Source organism: Xyrauchen texanus, chromosome 12 (genome assembly GCF_025860055.1).
Source record: "Xyrauchen texanus isolate HMW12.3.18 chromosome 12, RBS_HiC_50CHRs, whole genome shotgun sequence".
Taxonomy (NCBI): domain Eukaryota; kingdom Metazoa; phylum Chordata; class Actinopteri; order Cypriniformes; family Catostomidae; genus Xyrauchen; species Xyrauchen texanus.
Window position 1 is genome coordinate 36,200,858 of NC_068287.1, and position 19,733 is coordinate 36,220,590.

Here is a 19,733-nt window from a genome sequence, read left to right on the forward strand (position 1 = left end):
TATCTATGACTTTCTATATATTTCTTTCTGGATAACTCTAAAATACTTCCCCAAGAAGAAATTGCTCTTTGTGATGGCAGTCTCTCTCTCTCTCTCTCTCTCTCTCTCTCTCTCTCTCTCACTAAAAACAAACAAAAAAACAAAACACAACACAGCAGATACCTACAAGAAGGGCAGGGTGTGACCACAAAGTGCTATAACAACATGTTTCTTAAAACAACCAATGTGCAGGGAGTTAAATACTGATGTTTATTATGAGTTAAAGAGAATGTGTTGCTCAACACTGCACTCTACTTTGTTATTAAATGCAAGCCATTTGAGTAATTTCTTCATTTGAGTTCATTAATTTCCCTTCCTTGAGAAGAAGAATATAGAGAATTTGGTATGGAGGGCAAATTGAGTATTTGCATGTTTTTTTCTGTTTATCTTCGAAAGATTGATTATGTTTGGAATAGCATACCAGCAAAACTACGCTTGTGCACAGTTTGCAAATTTTCAGTTTGCTAATAATACCTATATTATCTACTGCATTTGTTAAAATATGCAGTATACAACAGGAAAAACTGTATTTGTACTGTATCCTATCACATAATGCAATGTACTCGACCTGACCTTTAATATCCATGGTGACAACCATGTCACCAGAAGTAATATTAGCCACAATGTTTTGTTTTATTTATAAAAAATATTAATGACATTTTGTTTTAAACTAAAAATACAAAATTGTCCCACAAGGATAACTGGATGCCACTCACATGCAATGTGATTAGGACATGTTACAACAGTGAGGCATATTACTGTTTACAAACTTTATCAAGGAATAATGCCAACTGTTTTAAATACTTTTCTTTTAACTAGTGTATACTGCACATTGAGTAAGTAGTATTTCCATTCCGGAAATAGCCATCTTTTCCTGCATGGTAAAATCATAACATGGAAATATCCACAAGATGTCAGTGTCCACTCTTTGCACTTAAGCATTATGGAAAAGTAATGCAAGATTTATGTGGTTTGAAATAGTCAAACAAACTGAGTTGGGATAACAAAATAATAGTTTATTACAATTCAAATGACTAAACAGCAGAGCACTGCTACTGCATAACAAAATAGACAATCATGTATACATAAACGTAAGAAACACAAGAAATAAAGTGACACCAGTAAGATAAATAAGACAAAAAAAGTTTTCAGTTTAGCTGACAACAGTTGACATACTTGCACTCACATCCTATTACTGTCATTAGAGCAAGTATATGTAGTCAGTGGAGGCATTTACAGCCTTAATAAAGCTTCACATGCAGATACAAGCAGCAGCTTCAGTCCCCTCCCTCCCTTGGTCTCACTCTCATTATTCTGATATTTTCTGCTGGAATATCCATTAATAATGGCAGAATTTTCCTTTTTGGCTGAACTACACGTTTAAGTTAATAAGCATAGGAAGAAGGCAATGCACTTTGATCTGTTATGTGCCTTTTGTGCTGGGAATCCCAGGATATACAAGCCTAACTGATACTGTCTTGAGGTCAGGGAATGTTACAAAGACTCTAACATGCTGATGAAGACTTTACTTAAAGGGTGGAGGAAGACAAGAGTGAAAATTATGTTGCTAAATAAGGATGGAAAATTAAGGGAGTGCTGAGGGTGGTTGTCATTCATTTCAAGACTGCATCTTACACTTCACCAATTCCAAATTCACATACAGTAATATTTCTTGTAGTGAAAAAACTCAGAAATAGATACCTCTATGGGGTAATATTAATAATCCTCATTGTAAAAATGCTTTGTTTCAGATCACTATAGGGAAATTGGGAGATGTTAGCAGGGTGGGTGTGTCGTCACCTAAAGAAAAGTAAAGCTGGGGCTGGGAAATGTCTTGTTGGTTGGATTCTGGTGCCCCCTAGCTGGGAGAGAGAGCAGGACTTGGCTCTGTGCTGATGTTGACCAAATACTCACTGGATTTGAGACTTGCCAGAGACTTACAGCTGGGTAGAGATGCCAAAGAACCACATAGACCCAGCATCGATGGAGTGTTGTCTTTATCTGGGGAAAACAAAACAAAACACATAACCACAAAACACAATACAACAACAAAAAAACACATACAAAAAAACAACACAAAAACAACAAACCACCACACACACACAAAACAAAACCACAACAAAACAAAAACACACACACAAAAAACAACAACACAAAACCACCATACACACACACACACACAAACAAAACCACAACAAAACAAGAACACAAAAAAACACACACACAAAAAAAAACACAACACCATAAAAATACACACAAAACACAAAACCACCACACACACACACACACAAAACAAAACCACAACAAAACAAAACACACACACACACACACACACAAAAAAACACCATACACACACACACACACACACAAAACAAAAAAAAAACACAAAAAAGCCACACACATAAAAAACCAAAACCCAACACAAAACCATAAAAACACACACAAAAAAACAACACACACACACACAAAATAAAACACAACAAAAAAAACAATTAGCAGTATGATGCAACTGAAATGGCCACACGCTTACCCAGACATGCTTGTCATATGTGTCAATCTGTGTTTTTACCTGCTGACCACGCTGTGTCTCCATTCTGATTGCCGTCGTCCTTCTGAGAGTCAGAGATCAAACTTGCATCAGCCGAGAGGTCCAAACTGTGAAAACTTCTCCTGTACACACACAAATGTACAAAAAGTTAAATTTATGACTACATTTTTCAATTTTCTAGGTTAATCACGATAATGTGTACACATCAGCACAATACTAAAGTGGGGTGGCTAGGAACACCATAGCGAGTGGTTGCTGGGAGGTTGCTAGACGTGGTTGCTGATATTCTGGTCCCTAGATATGGCTTGGGTCCCTCCTTCAATGTGGGAGTTTTGCCAGTTTTATTCCCACCATGCAAGAATTGTTGTATTGCTTCGGAAAAAGTCAGATTGCTTTTAAAGGTCTCTCTGCCGGAATGTAATACTAAGGGTTAAGGCGCATCTCACAACTGTTTCACACCCACTTACCGACGAAACACCTTTACATTTCCTTGGTTATTGGCGCCTTGTGTCCATTGGTTGATGAGCGGAATGGAAAGACATTTTATCAAATGAGAGGACTCACAAGGAATGATACCAGTGCTACAAAACAAACCAGAATAAAGCCATTAGAGAATTCTTGTTTGTGCAAATATAATGTGTTATGTATTGTGTGTGTGTGTGTACAGTTGTGCTTGTAGCTCCAGTATGATGGACTCCAGCTCTTGCTTTTCTTGTTGGCTCTGGATCCGCAGTTCCTCTAGTTTAGCATCTAGCCTCTTGTTCTCAGTTTCTACATTTTTCAGCTGGGACTCCCTCAAGCGCACTAATTCCTCTAAATAACCCTGAAAACAATTACACATACAGTACATACCTGTACATCAGAATATTAATGCACTATTTCTGCATCCAAATCAGATGTTACAAATTTAAATATCTATGAAAGCATGAATTTACATTATAGTTTAGAGCCATGCTCTTAACCACCAAAACATTAGTGTCAACAAGCTTCACTAGAATAAGCATGCTGGTTTACTTTCTGGTAAAGCTAGTTAAGAAGACTGGTGGGGTCACCAGCAGCAATATGTTGGTCTTTTCAACATAACAGAGTCAATCAAATGCCCCAAAGCCTGTAAGTCAAAAACTCCCAATTGTAACCTTTTGTGCATAGACGATCTTGAACCTTTGCTCCATCTTTCGGCACTTGTTGCTCCAGTTCTCTTCGTCTGTGATCAGAGGAATGTAAGGGTGCTCAGGTACACTCTCATCACTGGCACTGCTGTCCACACTGTGGCGGTCATCCTCATCACTCAGGTAGTCGTAACTGCACAGGATCAATAGCAGATAAAAGTTCATAAGTATGTGATGTAGTCGCAATAATGTGGCTTGGTTCCTACTGCAAAATCTACATCATAACATCTAGCACCAACTTGCTGCACTGTTACAGAACATGTTACAACAATACTTTGTATAGAAATGTATAATTCATCATAAGAAACTGTCTAGAATAATATTTAAAAGGATCAGTCAATAAAGATCCTCTGCTCAATATCAGAACCTCTCACCTCTGGGTGAACTTCAGATAAGGTGTGTAGTCAATCACCGCAAGTGTCTTTCCATCCAAAACCTCTCCTTTCAGACAGAAACTAATGGTGGAAAAGAGTGACAGAGACAATATGAGGGTTAATGGCAAACTTTCCAGATTTCCAACCAAATTGCTATATCTTTCAATGAGTATTAAGTAAAGATATGTTTTAACCTGAAGTCAATAGCACTGAGTCCAATTAGCATCCCAGTCAGAACGGTAGCTTCCTCCCTTAGCATTATAGCACCATCATCATAAAATCTCCTGCAGTGCAAATATACATGACACAAATCCAATAAAATACATTTAAATGATAACACCAACTCTAAGACACATTAGAAATACTCTGCAGAGTTGGGACCTTGTGATTCGAGTATCTCTTAATGCTGTGGCTACATATTCAGACAGACGCTTCTCCATCAAAGCCACACGAATCCAGGCTCGTCCCTGTAGATGGACAAAGAGAAAATGAACAGTTAAAAAACAGAGAATAAAAAGAGATAAAAAAGGACTACATACAACAGAAAGCACCCTGCAGAAAAGAAAAAAACAGCTACAACAGCTTAACCAGCTAAGACCAACAAAACATATTCGGCAGGTTGATATTTTGTTCAGCAGGGCAACAAGAGTGAAGAAAGTGAAAGTGCACTCATTTGACAACAGTCTAGGCAAGAGATAAGAAATATGAACAGAATGAAAAACTTGAGTGATTGAGTAAGAGACAGAAAGGCTGAAAGTGTCTTGCCTTTGCACGTGATGTGCTAATGTTCTCTATGCTCTCAATGCTACTGATGCAGTTGTTGTGGACTTTACTGCAGGCCAAACGAATATAATCCCAAAAACTCCTCTGGCCATCTGAACTGAACCAACCACCTGGACCTGAAAAAAACAACAACAAAAATCACCACACAATACATTGTGTCTATAAACACTGGGCATTGAGAGAAAAAAATAAAAATAATATACATTTCAAATTTAAATCCCTGCTGAAAAAATAAATAAAAATGTTGGTTTAGCTGGTCTTTCAGCCAGGTATCTAGCTGATTTCGCTGGTCGGCCAGTCTGTCCAGTTGAAATGCCAGAAAACCAGACCAGCCGAACCTCCAAGCAGCTACGCCAGGCTTGGAGACTAGCTAACCACCTAAGGCTGGTTAAAGATAATTTTTTTTCCAGGAAGGAGAAATTGACTGAGTCCCTTAGAGGACAGGTTGGGATTCTTTTTCTGAAATAGATTTGCGTACTATCAAAATAAGTTTTGCATTCCCTCACAGTAGTTTGCGTTCCTTCACAATAAGCTTTGCGTGCCCTCGCATTAGTCTCGCAAAATGTTTTGCTTTCGCTCACAGGTTTTACTACAGTAAGCATATTTAAATCATAATATATGTAGTGAAAGCATAGTTATAATACAGGAAAACAAAAACTATGGTAATAAAACTGGTTTTACAAGTACCACAGTTTAACTATGGTTTTACTATAGTAATATTGTAGACTGTAGTTACCATAGTTTTTGGTGGAAATAATTTTTCCATGGTAGCCTAATATTGTAGTAAACATGATTATACTATAGTAATATTGCTGTAAATATAAAAAGTAAGTTAAATAACCATGTTTTTTTTTTGGGGGTATGGTTTAATACACTATACTGTATCTACACTCACTTTATTAGGAACCTACTTATTCGTGTGAGTATCTAATCAGCCAATCATATGGCAGCAGTGCAATAAATAAAATTATTCAGATATGGGTCAGTAGCTTCAGTTAATGTTCACATCAGCCATCAGAATGGAAACAAATGTGATCTCAGTGATTTTGAATGTGGCATGATTGTTGGTGCCAGATGGGCTGGTTTGAGGATTTCTGTAACTGCAGATCTCCTGAGATTTTCATGCACAAATGTAAAAAAACATCCAGTGAGCGCTAGTTCTTTGGATGGAAATGCCTTGTTGATGAGAGAGATCAACAGAGAATGGCCAGACTGGATTGAGCTGAAGAAAAGGCTATGGGAACTCAGATAACCACTCTGTACAATTGTACTTAGCAGAATAGCATCTCAGAATTAACACATTGAACCTTGAGGCAGATGGGCTACAACAGCAGAAGATCACGTCGGGAACTTTATTAGGACCACAGTGTTAAATAATAACACTTATTTTATAAAGTGCTCAGCGAGGGATTGCAAACTATTGTGTGGGCATGCAAAACTATTTCAGAAAAAATATTCCCCACGCTGTCCTCTAAAGGGGTACTGTGTTCATCTGTGTACGAGTGAATGGAATGTGTGTTCTACCTTTAAAACGATGACTGAGGATGTGCTCCAAAATTGCAGCAAAGTTTATAAACTCCTCTGACGAGTCATCAATGGGCTCCGCAGTGTACTTTTCCAACAAAGTCTTCACAGAAAATCTTAGAAAGAAAGACAGAAAGAGCAACAAAGTGAAAAACAGAAAGTAAAAATTCTGTTAAATAATGATACACAACCAATTCTAACCTAGTTTCGATTCAAAGCCATTGGAAACCATGCAGTAACTTGTACACCACTATTTGCTTACATTATGAACATTATTACATAGACACTTGCATCAGTGTAGGCCCAGCTCAACGCTGCCATTCTGATGTAAAGACAGGGGTTTTTGGGAGCAGTGCCACAGCGGACTGCTGAGGTCAATCCCAATTGTCCTGTGTGCAAAACAATGGCCTTTTGATGCCATATTCACGTTACCATTCCTGCAATCACAATTGGAGTCCTTGTGCCCCAGCCAACAATGCAGTGCTACTCGTCGGTGTAGCGACCTTTGTCCTCTCGCCTGGGTTCCATTCCAACCTCTGCACCAGTTTTTTTTTTTTTATAAGAGCAACAGTATAGTGAGCAAATCTCCCCCATATCCTGACACTCACTCATTTTCTCCCCCCACCCACTCACTCAAATGGTGGTGTGATCTATTTAGGGCTGTTCCGAATTTGTGTACAATTTCCATGACCCGCAAACATCCTAGCGCAGTCAAACCTGCAAGGGTCTGGCATGTGAAGCCCACACAAAGGGGAGAGGAAACAAGGGGAGAACTGAGAGTCCCAAAGACCTGACGCCCTACATGCCTTCATGGGAAATACCAGTTTTACGGAAGGGAAGACTGCCCTGTCCGTGGGCGGCTCTTCAATAGCTCGGGGCACGACTTCCATCACCATGGGCAAGTCCTCCATTACCCGCGGGGTCACCACCACTTCTATGGGTGAGTCCACCATCACCAGAGGCAAGACCACCATCTCCCTGGGCACAGCCAGCTTCAGCAGAGGCAAAACTACAACCTCATTCCGCAAGGCCCTCATGCCAAAGCGCCGGACCAAGTAGATGGAAAGGAGAACTACAAACGCTAACATTGGGATTTCAAGATCAAAAAAGACCAACGAAAAGGACGATACAACAGATATTCAGCCAGAGGAGGACTCAAACAGGAAGGCATTTCTTTTATTGAGAAAGACCTGCTTTACAAAGGGCAAAATCAGACTGATGAAATGCCAGAAGGCCATCTCATGGGGGAAGACTGCTGTTTCAAGGAGCAAGACGAAACTGAGGAAGGGCAAGACTGCATTTGTGGTGGGTACAACTACAATCACTCATGGGGAGACCACTAGTTCTTTGAGCAAGGCCACTTTAAGTCAAGGAGAGAAATCTGTGACTGTAGTTAAGACTTCCCTCAAAAGAGGCAGGGAATCTCAATGGAATCTCTATTGGGATTTTCATCTGTGACATAAAGACACAAACATAACCACAAACAGTATTTACAAAAAGATTGACTTTGTAGTAGAGTGTTCAAGCAGGTTTGTTGTCTTGTGAGATGCAAGTGTTTGCCAGTTTGCTCTAGAATAACAGAAAATGCATTCTAGAGGCATAATGAAGTGTAAGTGTACCATAAATTAGGTTGGAACTGAGGATGCCATTCAAACCTTTGTTGTAGAAATAGAAAAAAACAGAGAATCTGATTTTATGTGATTGATGCGTTTAAGAGATGTATCGAAATCACCGAATCTGGTTTTAATTTAATGACCATGTAGAGAGTACGCATGCATGTGTGCGAGGGTGTGTGTGGCATGACCTGTAGCCACAACTGGAACAGCTGTTGTATGCAGAAGGGTATTAGTCGGAAAAAGGTCAAGATTATGAGAATGGATTTTGCAAGGAGAATTCAGTTTGAGTTAAGTTAAAAACAAGCAATACTAACAAAGTCATAAGAAAGTCACAACTTCCTCCATAGCCTTAGAATAAAAATGTTGATTGCTCATTTATGCTCTCTTAATCTTATGTCAATGTTGCATAAATTAACCAATACAAAAACACATATCATAAATGTTAATAAATGGACATAGTTGAAATAGTTAAAACATTCTTTGTGTTATTTCGAAGGCATATTGCTTTAAAAACAATGATGAAATATGTTTTATTTCTTGCTGAACACATTAAGCAAGCATCTCAATAATTTAAAATACAAATATATTCCACAAATGTTCTCATTTTCACAATTGACAACAGAACACAATTCTACACAAAACATCAACACTAAGGGGGTATTTACACTTGGTCACTTCATGCATTTTTAATGATTGTATTGCTTTTCGATTGAATAAGCACATTTCATTTACACTTGGCCACATTAATATGGCTCTGCCAAATAGATATTACTAATTTCTTCAATTCCAGGACTATATGAAAATTCTGTGATTTATGCTAATGGCAGGCAGCATGCGCTTATGGTCAGTGTTTAGTTTTAGTTTTGTCAGCCATCTGCATCAAATAAATGAAGAAAAAACTTCTGTCTCTCCTACAACATGCATCCAATTCTTAATTTGCTATTATTTATTGTGCAATGCGAGCCAAAAGCAAATGTTCGGTATAGCAGCTGTTAAATGTTTCGCATTTTTCCAATGCTGACGTATCGCTCTTTGGGCGGAGTAAATTTTACATATGTAACTTGAACAGCCAGATACATTACACTTAACAAGATTTATCTGGAATGCATCTCATACCACCTCCGAAGGTCTCAAACCTGTCTTTTCATGATCGGATAGCTGTCTGATCAGTAAAAACAAATGAAGTGACCAAGTGTAAATACCCCCAATATGTTTACATTCTGCTACATTTACGCCTCTCATCCACACTAGAGTCAACAAAATGTATACAAATAGACCACACCCATGAGTCTCAGCAGTTAGTCTTGGGTTCAGTCAACATTACACCTTTTCCAGCAGCCATGTACAGTATAACTCAAGACACTTGAGATCAGTTCTAGGGATGCACAATGCCACGGACCTAAGTGATGTCACCACCGATTGTGTCGCTCAACAATGTGTTCTTCAGTGTGTTCCACGGCCTCGCTTTAGCGATGGGACAATGCAGTCTACTGTCCCCTCTGCCCCCAGATAGAACTAAGGCCTCCTACGGCAGCCTCTGTCCATTCACGGCACACAGGGGAGGTATGTGGCCTTATGGAGACCAAGTTACACTGTTCAACAAGGGTTTTATGCTGCTGCATGGGGGTTGCTCTCACCACACTTAGCATTCTTGTCCCATCCCGACACTAGCCGTTTGGACTGTCACACTTAGACAGGCACTATCTGTGTGCGCTGGTATGTGTGGCTGGCAGGACATACGATGAGCCATCAAAACCTCATCCTGTAGAACCAGGAGAACAAGAACTTCCAAAGGAGAGAGAGTAGAGAAAAGTTAACCCTGAACGTGCACCAGGTCTTCTAGACTAGCTGGAGGAGACCTCCAGGATCTTCTCCACAACTTTTGGTTCCACCATGGGTAACACCAGCATTACAGAGGGTAAGACGGCCCTCAACCTGGGAAACACATCTATCAAGAGAGACAAGACAAAGATCTTGATGGGAAACTCCTCGATCTCCCGTGGGAAGAACACAACATCCCTGGGCTCGTCCACCATCACCAGTGGAAAGACGAAGATCTCCATGGGTGGTGCCTCCTTCAGCCGAGGCACCAAGTCTACATCCTTCCGAAAGGCATTTTTGCCCAAGAGGAAGACTCTTTAACAGAGAGTAAAGCAGAATCTTTGGGACAGGTTTCTGTGGGGAAGGAGCAGGGAGGGGTGGGGTGGGGTGGGGGGAGGGGGTGCAAAGTTTCAACAAGCTGAGCATAAAGAAAACAAACATAGACAAATATCACCAACAGCTGAGGATGAAACGCTATCATCAAAGCATACCTTCTATGGAGATTATGTACTGCATCATCCAACTACACAGTGATAATTTTGATATTTTTTTGTCCAAAAATGTCTTGGCTCTGGAATATGTCCTGGATAAAGGTTAGTAACTAATAAATCAGCTAATGTAGTTCCAGAGGTTGCTGGTTTTGCCCCCTCTTTCACTGTGTAGTCAAGTCTGGCTTTCTGACTTTGGTCTATGTACAATTTGTAGTAATGATAGAATTACCTATGTACTTGTTTGATTGTGGCTGTATCAATGATTTATCATTTGGAATTTTCAACAGTCTACACTCTGAAACTTCAGAGATATCACTTTTGCAACAAGCAAAGTCTAGGGTTTTATCCCTGGTGTTATTATAACAACAAAAACTCAGTTAGACTTGTATGCTTTGAAGTTGAACATCATAAACATTCTTGAGTCTTGATTTTCTCCATGGCTCTAAGGCTGACCAAGAGGCGTTTTCCTCAAGGGCAATCCCACACCCTAAGAGTAATGCTACCTTGTCCTGTGCATGGAGGACCACGCCCATCACCATTCTAATTGTAATAAATAGAAAAATATGTATATTTGACTGCACACCATGACAGTCCATGAAACAAGAATATGGCAATGTTTGACATTTAGAATGAGTAAATGTAAATGTATTCAATACTTAAAGTTGAAGATCCTCTCATGCTAAAATAAAGCAAGTTTCTGAGTGCCAACAGGGCGAAGGCATGCCTAAAAATGCTAATAGAGGAATGTAGCAGCAAGACTTGGTACGATTTGACACTGAAAAACAAATGTGCAAACACTTAACAAATGGCTTTTGTGTCCCTGGTCTCGCCCACTTTGGAAACAATCCATAAAGCCAAACCCTTCTGTACATATTACTTCATACCAATCACTCTTAAGATCTTTGGACTTTTTCAATGCACATTCAGACACACTTTGCCTACTCTCCGTGACCTCTCTGAGTAACCTTGAATTTTGTTTTGAATTGTTTTCAGTATTTAAAACTTACAAACTAATGATTCTAAGTCTAGACTTTCTTTGTTACCCCTTCTCATCTTTCTTCTTATGACCTAGTCGTTCTCTCCAATGCCCTCTCCATCAATCTCTCACATTGACTTATCCTGGCTCTCCTTTCCCTAGCTTAAACAATCTTCCTTCCACTCTCTATTTTGAACTTTCTAATATGCATCTTTCCCTCGCCTTCTTGTAGGCAGAACAAGCAGAATCTCCTAAGTCTGGATAAGCTTTCCCACCCATTCACGCAAGCAGTCGTTTGGCAAAAAACATCCCCAGACTGACTGCAGATTGGAAATCCAAGCCTTTCTGAAATTCATGTCAACCTAAATGGCATCACTTCTAATATTTTGTTATATTGGTTAATAGAACTGGTAACATTTTGCCTTTTTGTTGCTTGCAATGTACAATTTAAATAATTGTCCACATGAATACATTAAGGTAGGATTGTTAAATGGATTAGGTATATGTTGACTGAGAAGCTAAGTAAGTGATAAAAAGTGTTGGGGATGGCTGAGGAAGGAGGAACCCTCTGTGAAATTCAATGCAAGTCCTCTCAGTTGGATCATCTCAGATCTATGATAGAATTTGAAGATAATTATGGAAGTCAGACACAACTGAGTTGGCGCCAAGACATGTTGGGTAAAATAAAAGTCTTTGAAATGTTTCTAAGAAATCAGATGGTCAAAGAGATCCATCTCAAGAATGAAGAATGACCTGAAGTTACTAAGAAAATAAGAAAATAACTGAAACCCAATTCCCTCCTTTTTAAAAACCTATCATAACCTTGATCTGAAAAGCTTTTAAGGAAAAAAAAAAAAACAGGGACAAGATTTAGTAAAAGGTCCATTGCATCTAATATACTTACACTAATATTTTGCTTATTACGTTTAAAATGCTGCTGTTAAAAACCTTCAAAGAATTACCAAGGTAGCTATTTACAATTATTTGCTTTTCTCCTGGTTCTCAAGTGGATGAAGACATCAACAACTGCTATTCTTTTTTTTTTTCTTAGAAAAAGTATGTAATATGTTTATATGTTTATGTAATTTCATTATTTCACTGTATATTCTTTTATATCAAAAAGTCATACACAAAACAAAAGCTGTTGATTCAACTGATTTCACTGAATTGAAATGCTCATCCTTGCAGAATTCTTGAATCATTGGAACCACACATTTACAGTGCTAGCTTCAGCTGTCTGGAGGACTTTCTCAATGAGATGAGCAAAACTGGCAAGTCAAAACATGGGAACTTCAACATGAGCCTTTCATTGACCGCTGGAACACTTACCTCTCGACTTTGACTGAAGAGGCAGTCAACATGACCTATTTTACGCTTCGTTATGTTCCAAACCCCTTAAACTTGCCCTCTCAGTGATGTTATTGCCACACTGTTATTGATCTACATTACTGTTTCTCACTGAAGTACGCTCTTGCCTTGGAGATGAAAACAACACATTTATCAGTATGTGTGTTCCCTGGGAATTAAACCCATGACCTTGCCGTTGTTAGCACCATGTTTACCAGATCAGCTACAAAAGCAAGAGAACAACTGAGAATAACACCATGATTACAGAAGACCTACCAACAAACAAGTCTGTTGAGTACTCTTATAATGAAAATGTTGTGATATTTAGTCCCTCCCTAACTGACATTTGTTTAGTCTAAGTTTAAAAATGAAAAAGTCGAAAACTGAAATTGAGTTATGTTCGTGCAAACTGTGTGACTGTCTGTGTATATATATTATGTCCGTGATCTCGACTGTACATGTGTAACCATTGTAAACGAGGCAATAGAAATGCAACATCACTAATGCGTTCTATCTTAGCACAGAATGAACCCAGCTTTGAGATAAGAAATGGTGGGGTTATTATGGGATAGCTTATAATGTGAAACTAATCCAGTTTCTTTTGGTCAAAACCCTTCTCCACAAAAGTCAACTCTCAGTTTCAGTAAAGATGCTTGAGATAAAAATATTGAGGACATTTGCTCAGTCTTATGCTAAGATCCGAACCACCTCAAAGAACTCTGTGGGCTTAGATCATCAAACTTCAAGACCACATTGTGACTTAGGGGCTGAATTCAAACATGTCTTTGACTAATCAGAAGTGCAACATTGCATTGGTGATTAAGTGATTGTTTTTCTTCATTTGGTCACTAATACTAGCAGCTAGCATGATGCCGCAGTAGCATTCCTCAACTGGGAAAGTGGAACAATGTTCATAACTCGGCATCTCAATATGGACTGAGAAACATGACAATGGGGATGTGGGTTTTTGGTGATTGAGAGTGAAGGAAATAATATGTAAAGGTCTCCTGATCTCAACATACCAGAGAACTACAAACACGTGACAGAGACATGGGAGGTTTGATCTATATGACTCTACGTGTCCTAAAGAGCACAATGTAATCTGAGCTAATATCTATGATTACGATCCAGTTTAATTATGCTTTGTTTGAGATTTCTTTGCTAGCATCCATTAATTAAGATTCCAGTTAGAATTTTTTATTTTGTAATTGTCAAGTTCTTTGTCCTGTGTAACTTGTCTGTAATTGTTTCAACAGCTCTGGCATGGCCAAACAAGGGATGTGGGTCGCAGAAAAAAGGCCCTTGACCTTTTCAACAAAAGCGTCTTTGTGTTAATAATAATCTGTGATGTCTGAAGTCCATTTTTGTCATTCTTTCTCGTTCACTTTTTACCACACTGCATTAGCATAGTATGTGTTATACGTGTAAAAGTTTCTACATTATGCCATTCAGATGGTAGAACCTTGGAGATTTGGTTTTGACCATGGTGCTGTATGCTTAATAAATATGTGCTGATATTACTGAACTTCTATTTTCTTCTTATTCTCCATCCAGAAGTCTGAATATTATAGGGCAAATTTACTTTTTGTTTAATGTTTCCTGGAATTATTGCAGAACGCAAATGCAGATTTTCAGAACAATATATCAGCACTGTAGGTCCATACAATGCAAGTGAATGGTTAACAGACATTTGAAGCTCCAAAATTCACATAAAGGACACATAAAAGTAATCTATAAGACTCCAGTGATTTCATCCAAATCTTCAGAAGTGATATGATAGGTGTGGGTGAGAAACAGATCAATATTTAAGCCCTTTTTTCATAAATCTCCACTTTTACTTTCACTTAGGTCTGGTCACCATTCAAATGCATTGTATGGACATACAGAGTGGAGATATTCTTCTAAAAAAAAATCTTCATTTGTGTTCATCAGATGAAAGAAATTCATACAGATCTTGGATGGCATGAGGGAGTAAATGATGGGATATTTTTCATTTTTGATTGAACTATCCCTTTAAAGGGGTTATTCACCCACAATTGAAAATTCTGTCATCATTTACCCATTATCATGTTCCTTAACCAATTTGACTTTCTTTCTTCTCTGGAAAACGTAATGGTAATGTAAGGCAAAATGTTAGCCTCAGTCATCATTCACTTTCATTGCATCTTTTTTCCATACAATGAAAGTGAATAGTGTCTCAAGCTAACTACTTTTGTGTTCTACTGAAGAAAGTTAAACATGTTTGGAACAACATGAGCATGAGTGAAATGATGACAGAATATTTGGGTGAACGATCCCTTTAATAGAAGCCATGTTCTTATTTACTGGAGGCAAAATTATGGGGATGATGATGTCACAACAGCTTGCCACATCACAATCATCTCTTTGACAGCATGTCCATGATGACAAAACAATGGTGCTGCTGTCCAAACAGGAGTGACAGTGTTCTCTGTCCATTCAGCAACTGTACACAACCTATGCATGGGGCGCCCCTAACACCATCAATTATTCAACACCCACGTTCTGTGCTAACCGACCGGTAAAGTACAGCTCTGGTGCAGTCCCACACCCCTGAAGAACTGAACGATGCAATGAAATTCTGTTCATCCCATATGGTTCAGCCATAACTCACGTTGCACAGTGTGCTGGGACAAAACTGTATATGATGGAAAGTATACAATGAGTGGCACACTCATATATATGGATACCTAACTTCGAAGTGATTTGATAAATTCTTAAAGCACCTGTAAATGAATGCAGTTCTTTTGAACTACTTGAAACGGAGGTTTGATTATGACAGATTTATTTAGTAAACTTACCTTTCCATTTACATGCATTAGGCAGATGCTTTTATTTAAACTTTTATCAACCGAGCTATAGGAACACCAGTGACTTCTTCATTTTAGTCATGCTTAATGAATCAAAGTTGATTCCATAGTGAATGGATGATCAATAATATTCATGCACACATTGTTTCTATTCTTGACAGATACAGAGTATAATGTATTGCTATATAGGTCCTATGTCCTATGAATTAGTTGTCCTGCTGTAAGGGACTGATGAACGATACAAATTCAGCCAAATTTCAGACCTATCCTTACAAAATCAATGCACACTGTTTGTAAACGCTCTATGCCTTTGTTTTAGCATGTCGTGTCCAAAGCATGAAAAATGGTCGGAAGGATGCAATGACGTCATGGATGCTGGACTCCTGTACTTCCGCTGAATGATATGAGGGAACTCTCCTTCAATTTTGACCCTTTATGCTAACGTTTAGATGAGAAAAGACGCTCTATCCAATCTAACTGTTTGCTAGGTAAAACTAATAGCATAACATAAAATCCTTACCTTGACTAAAACTAGTGCGACACAGTTTTACAACACAACATACCGGCATATCGGAGGCAGATCCCAAGAGATCACCTGAAGGTAAAAACACAATTTGTGCCAATTACGCTCTATGTAAGGCTCTTGTATCCATTCAAATCCGAAAATTTTATATTTTTGAGGAGGCTATAAGATCCTGATAGACTTGAGACGTCTATAACTGGGAAATCCTTAATATAAGCTATTGATGTTCACACGCGCCGTTTTCATTTGTCTTTGTATGTAAACACGCGCTACACTGACGTTTTTGGTCGTTACGTTTTTTTAGACATCGTTTAAAAAGAACCTCTTAAATGCGTCTCGAGACACCTGCGTTTTGTACTATCCGTTGCGCTGCGTCGAGCTTGTTAGTGCAGTTACGCGTTCGGTCTGAACGGCCCCTAAGAGCGGACTGTCAAAATTGGTCATTTCAAATGGCGCATGCAGAGCTGTTCTAATGCGTCATTCAATAACGCTACCTGCAAACTGTGATGAGATTCTTGCGCTCCACGCCGATGTTTCTAGAAGACGATTTTTTCGACGTTAGACCCATAGCCATTGCGGTCTTGAGGCAGCGTTACCTTATTCGATGGACGCATGAGCATCTAGTTTGCCGGTGCGTCTTAAACCCCTCCCTCTTTCTGCTACTCACACGCCACGCTGCCTCCTTTATGCCCACATTAGGACAGGGGTTGGTTGGCACACAGTTAATGTATTGATCACAAAGTGGTGCTGTCACAATTTAAAGGAATAGTTCACACATAACTCACCCTTATGCCATCATAGATGTGTATGACTTTCTTCCTTCAGCAGAACACAAACGACGATTTATTTAAGAATATCTCAGCTCTGTAGGTTCATGCAATGCAAGTGAATGGTGACCAGGAGTCCAAAATGTTGAAGCACCAATAAGCACATAAAAGCTGCATAAAAGTGAAAAATGAGTTATGTTTTAGTTTTCACCAAATCGGTTAGATCCCTTCAAAAGTCAGATTTAACAGATTTTATGCTGCATTTATGTGATTTTTGGAGCTTCAAAGTTCTGGCCACCATTCACTTGCATTGTATGGACCTACAGAGCTGATATGTTCTTCTAAAAACTCATCGTATGTGTTCTGCAGAAGAAAGTCATACACATCTGGAATGGCATGAGGGTGAGTAAATGAGATCATTTTCCTTTTTGGGTGAACTATACTTTTAACGTTTGCCCCTTTTGACAGACAGTCATTGACAGGCATTATCATTCAAGACATTAAAAGCTTTAAACATGTCAAAGTACATTTTTCTAAAATGTAGATAATAAAAAAATCTGAATTTGAGTTTGACATGGCAACAAATTAATTTGAATTGTATATTATTTAAAAAATATCATTATTAAAACCACCAGCCTAATACTGCGTTGGTCCCCCTCGTGCCGCCAAAACAGCACCAATCCGCTTCTCTGAGTAGCATTCTAAGATGCTATTGTTCTCATCACAATTATACAGAGCTGTTATCTGAGTTACTGTAGACTTTGTCCACAAAGCACAGGGCTGTTAATCAGAAAGTCACAGCTTCTAACCCCACAGCCACCACCATTGTGTCCTTGAGCAAAGCACTTAACTCCAGGTTGTTCCGGGGGGATTGTCCCTGTAAGTCGCTTTGGATAAAAGCGTCTGCCAAATGCATAAATGTAAATGTAATGAACAAGCATGGAAAACTTTGTTTAAACCCTTTACAATGAAGATCTGCAAAGTTATTTAGATTTTTACAAATTATCTTTAAAATACAGTGTCTTGAAAAGGGATGTTTCTTTTTTTTGCTGAGTTTATATTAGGGCTGTTGATTTAACGCGTTAATTCAGTGCAAATAATTTTATTACAAATAACACGTTAAAGAAATGCAATTAATCGCAATGCCCCCGGTTTGTAATAAGGAAGTTTCCTGAGAAATGCAAGGTTGTAGTACCACCTGTTTACTCCAGAGGGTGGTAATTGAAATTTCAGCTGTGTGGTAACACGCAATTTATACAGTGAAGAAAACAACCATTCAGCAGACACGCAACACAACACAAACATGTTCTTGCATTCAAAACACTTGATGAAGCGCAAATTCGAACTAGGAGATCTCAAGATGTGTTCTTAGTATTAAAAAATATTTAACGACACAGTGACCTAAAAATTTTATGTTTATGACGCAACGCACCCAAGATGCTACACAAGCATGTCTGATGCAGGTGTAGATTGACGGGTCCTTAAACAAGCCCTCATAATAAATCTCCAACTGATTGACAAATTCACTTGTGAAATGGATTGATGTGAACTGTGTGCCAATGATTGACTTATGATCAATAATATGGTAGTAAACAATACATTGTACTCTAAAGCCACTTTTTGTATTTTCTTACTAATGATTAACTCTTCTGCCACAAGAATGTAATGCATTTTATTTATTATAAAAATTAAATAAAAATGGTTAAAACCACTTTTTATATGTAATACATGCATTATATTAATCATAAAATAATACCAGGTAAATGTGAGTTTGGTTTAAAATAGACAGTTTAATATTTTCTGTTTGTTTGCTTTCCTATTAAAACTTTTGTCTTTTACTGTGCCAGCAAAATAATCTTAATAATTATATTATTAGAGATTTATAATAAGATCCCCTAAGATTCTCTTTTAAATCCATGGATGTCTCTCTATGCTTCAACGGATAACGCTTCAAAGTTCATAATACCTTCATCAGTTCCAACTATTGGTAGTTCTATAACCCAGTTACATCACAAAGTCTTTGTACTGTTATTAAAAACTTACACTTTCTAGAATGTGTCATAGTTATTATACACAATATTATAAAGCAACAGCCAACTTTGACCATCAGAGGGCGCCGTTTGATCTGATTTTCTCTTCTGTTGATCTAGTGGAGTCTAGACCTGAGTGATAACAGAAACTAAATTTAGCCAATGTATGTCTCTTTGGCTGTTCACTTACACACACACACACACACACACACACACACACACACAGACACCCACACACACACCCCATTAAAACCACTGCCAGGTGAAGTGAATGACATTTATTATCTTGTTACAATGGTATCTGTCAAGCGGTGGGATATATTAGGCAACAAGTGAACCGTCAGTTCATGAATTTCATGTGTTGGAAGCAAGAAAAATAGGCAACCGTAAAGATCTGAGCAACTCTGATTTGGGTCAAAAACGGCTGGTCTTGTGGGGTGTTCCTGGTATGCAGTGGTCAGTACCTACCAAAAGTAGTTCAAGGAAGGACAACCGATGAAACGGTGGCAGCATCATGGGTGCCCAAGTCTCATTGATGCGCTTTGAGAGCGAATCTGGTCCGATCCTACAGAAGAGCTACTGTAGCACAAATTGCTGAAAAACGTAATACTGGTATGATAGAAAGGTGTCAGAACACAAAGTGCATCGCAGCTTGCTGCAGACCGGTCAGAGTACCCATGCTGACCCCTGTCCACCCCGAAACGCCTACAATAGGCACGTAAGCGGCAGAGCTGGACCATGGAGCAATGGAAGAAGGTTGCCTGGTCTGATGAATCACGTATGCTTTTAGATCATGTGAATGGCCGGGTGCATGTGCATTGTTTACATGGGGAAGAGATAGCAGCAGGATGCACCATGGGAAGAAGGCAGGCCGGCGGAGGCAGTGTGATGCTCTGG

General features: G+C 38.8%; 1 protein-coding gene across 1 annotated transcript; it reads right to left on the minus strand.

Moving 5' to 3' along the window:
- Positions 1–1,040: 1,040 nt before the first annotated feature.
- LOC127652583 (RUN domain-containing protein 3A-like) lies at positions 1,041–16,677 on the minus strand. The gene is made up of 11 exons (XM_052138810.1): positions 16,534–16,677; positions 6,438–6,553; positions 4,896–5,029; positions 4,512–4,597; positions 4,325–4,414; positions 4,131–4,211; positions 3,724–3,889; positions 3,253–3,410; positions 3,055–3,168; positions 2,609–2,709; positions 1,041–2,040 (listed from the first exon to the last, which is right to left on the minus strand). Exons 1-11 carry the CDS (start codon positions 16,611–16,613, stop codon positions 1,898–1,900), a joined length of 1,269 nt encoding a protein of 422 aa, XP_051994770.1. The 5' UTR covers positions 16,614–16,677; the 3' UTR covers positions 1,041–1,897.
- Positions 16,678–19,733: the final 3,056 nt, after the last annotated feature.

Bases quoted from the DNA above. Each gene is read 5' to 3' on its own strand.
- LOC127652583 (XM_052138810.1), bottom strand. From the start codon at position 16,613: ATGGCTATGGGTCTAACGTCGAAAAAATCGTCTTCTAGAAACATCGGC. The intron at 4,598-4,895 runs GCAAGACACTTT...GTCCATCTACAG, and splicing joins TTAGCACATCACGTGCAAAG to GGACGAGCCTGGATTCGTGT. The intron at 3,169-3,252 runs GTACACACACAC...TTTGTTTTGTAG, and splicing joins CTGGAGCTACAAGCACAACT to CACTGGTATCATTCCTTGTG.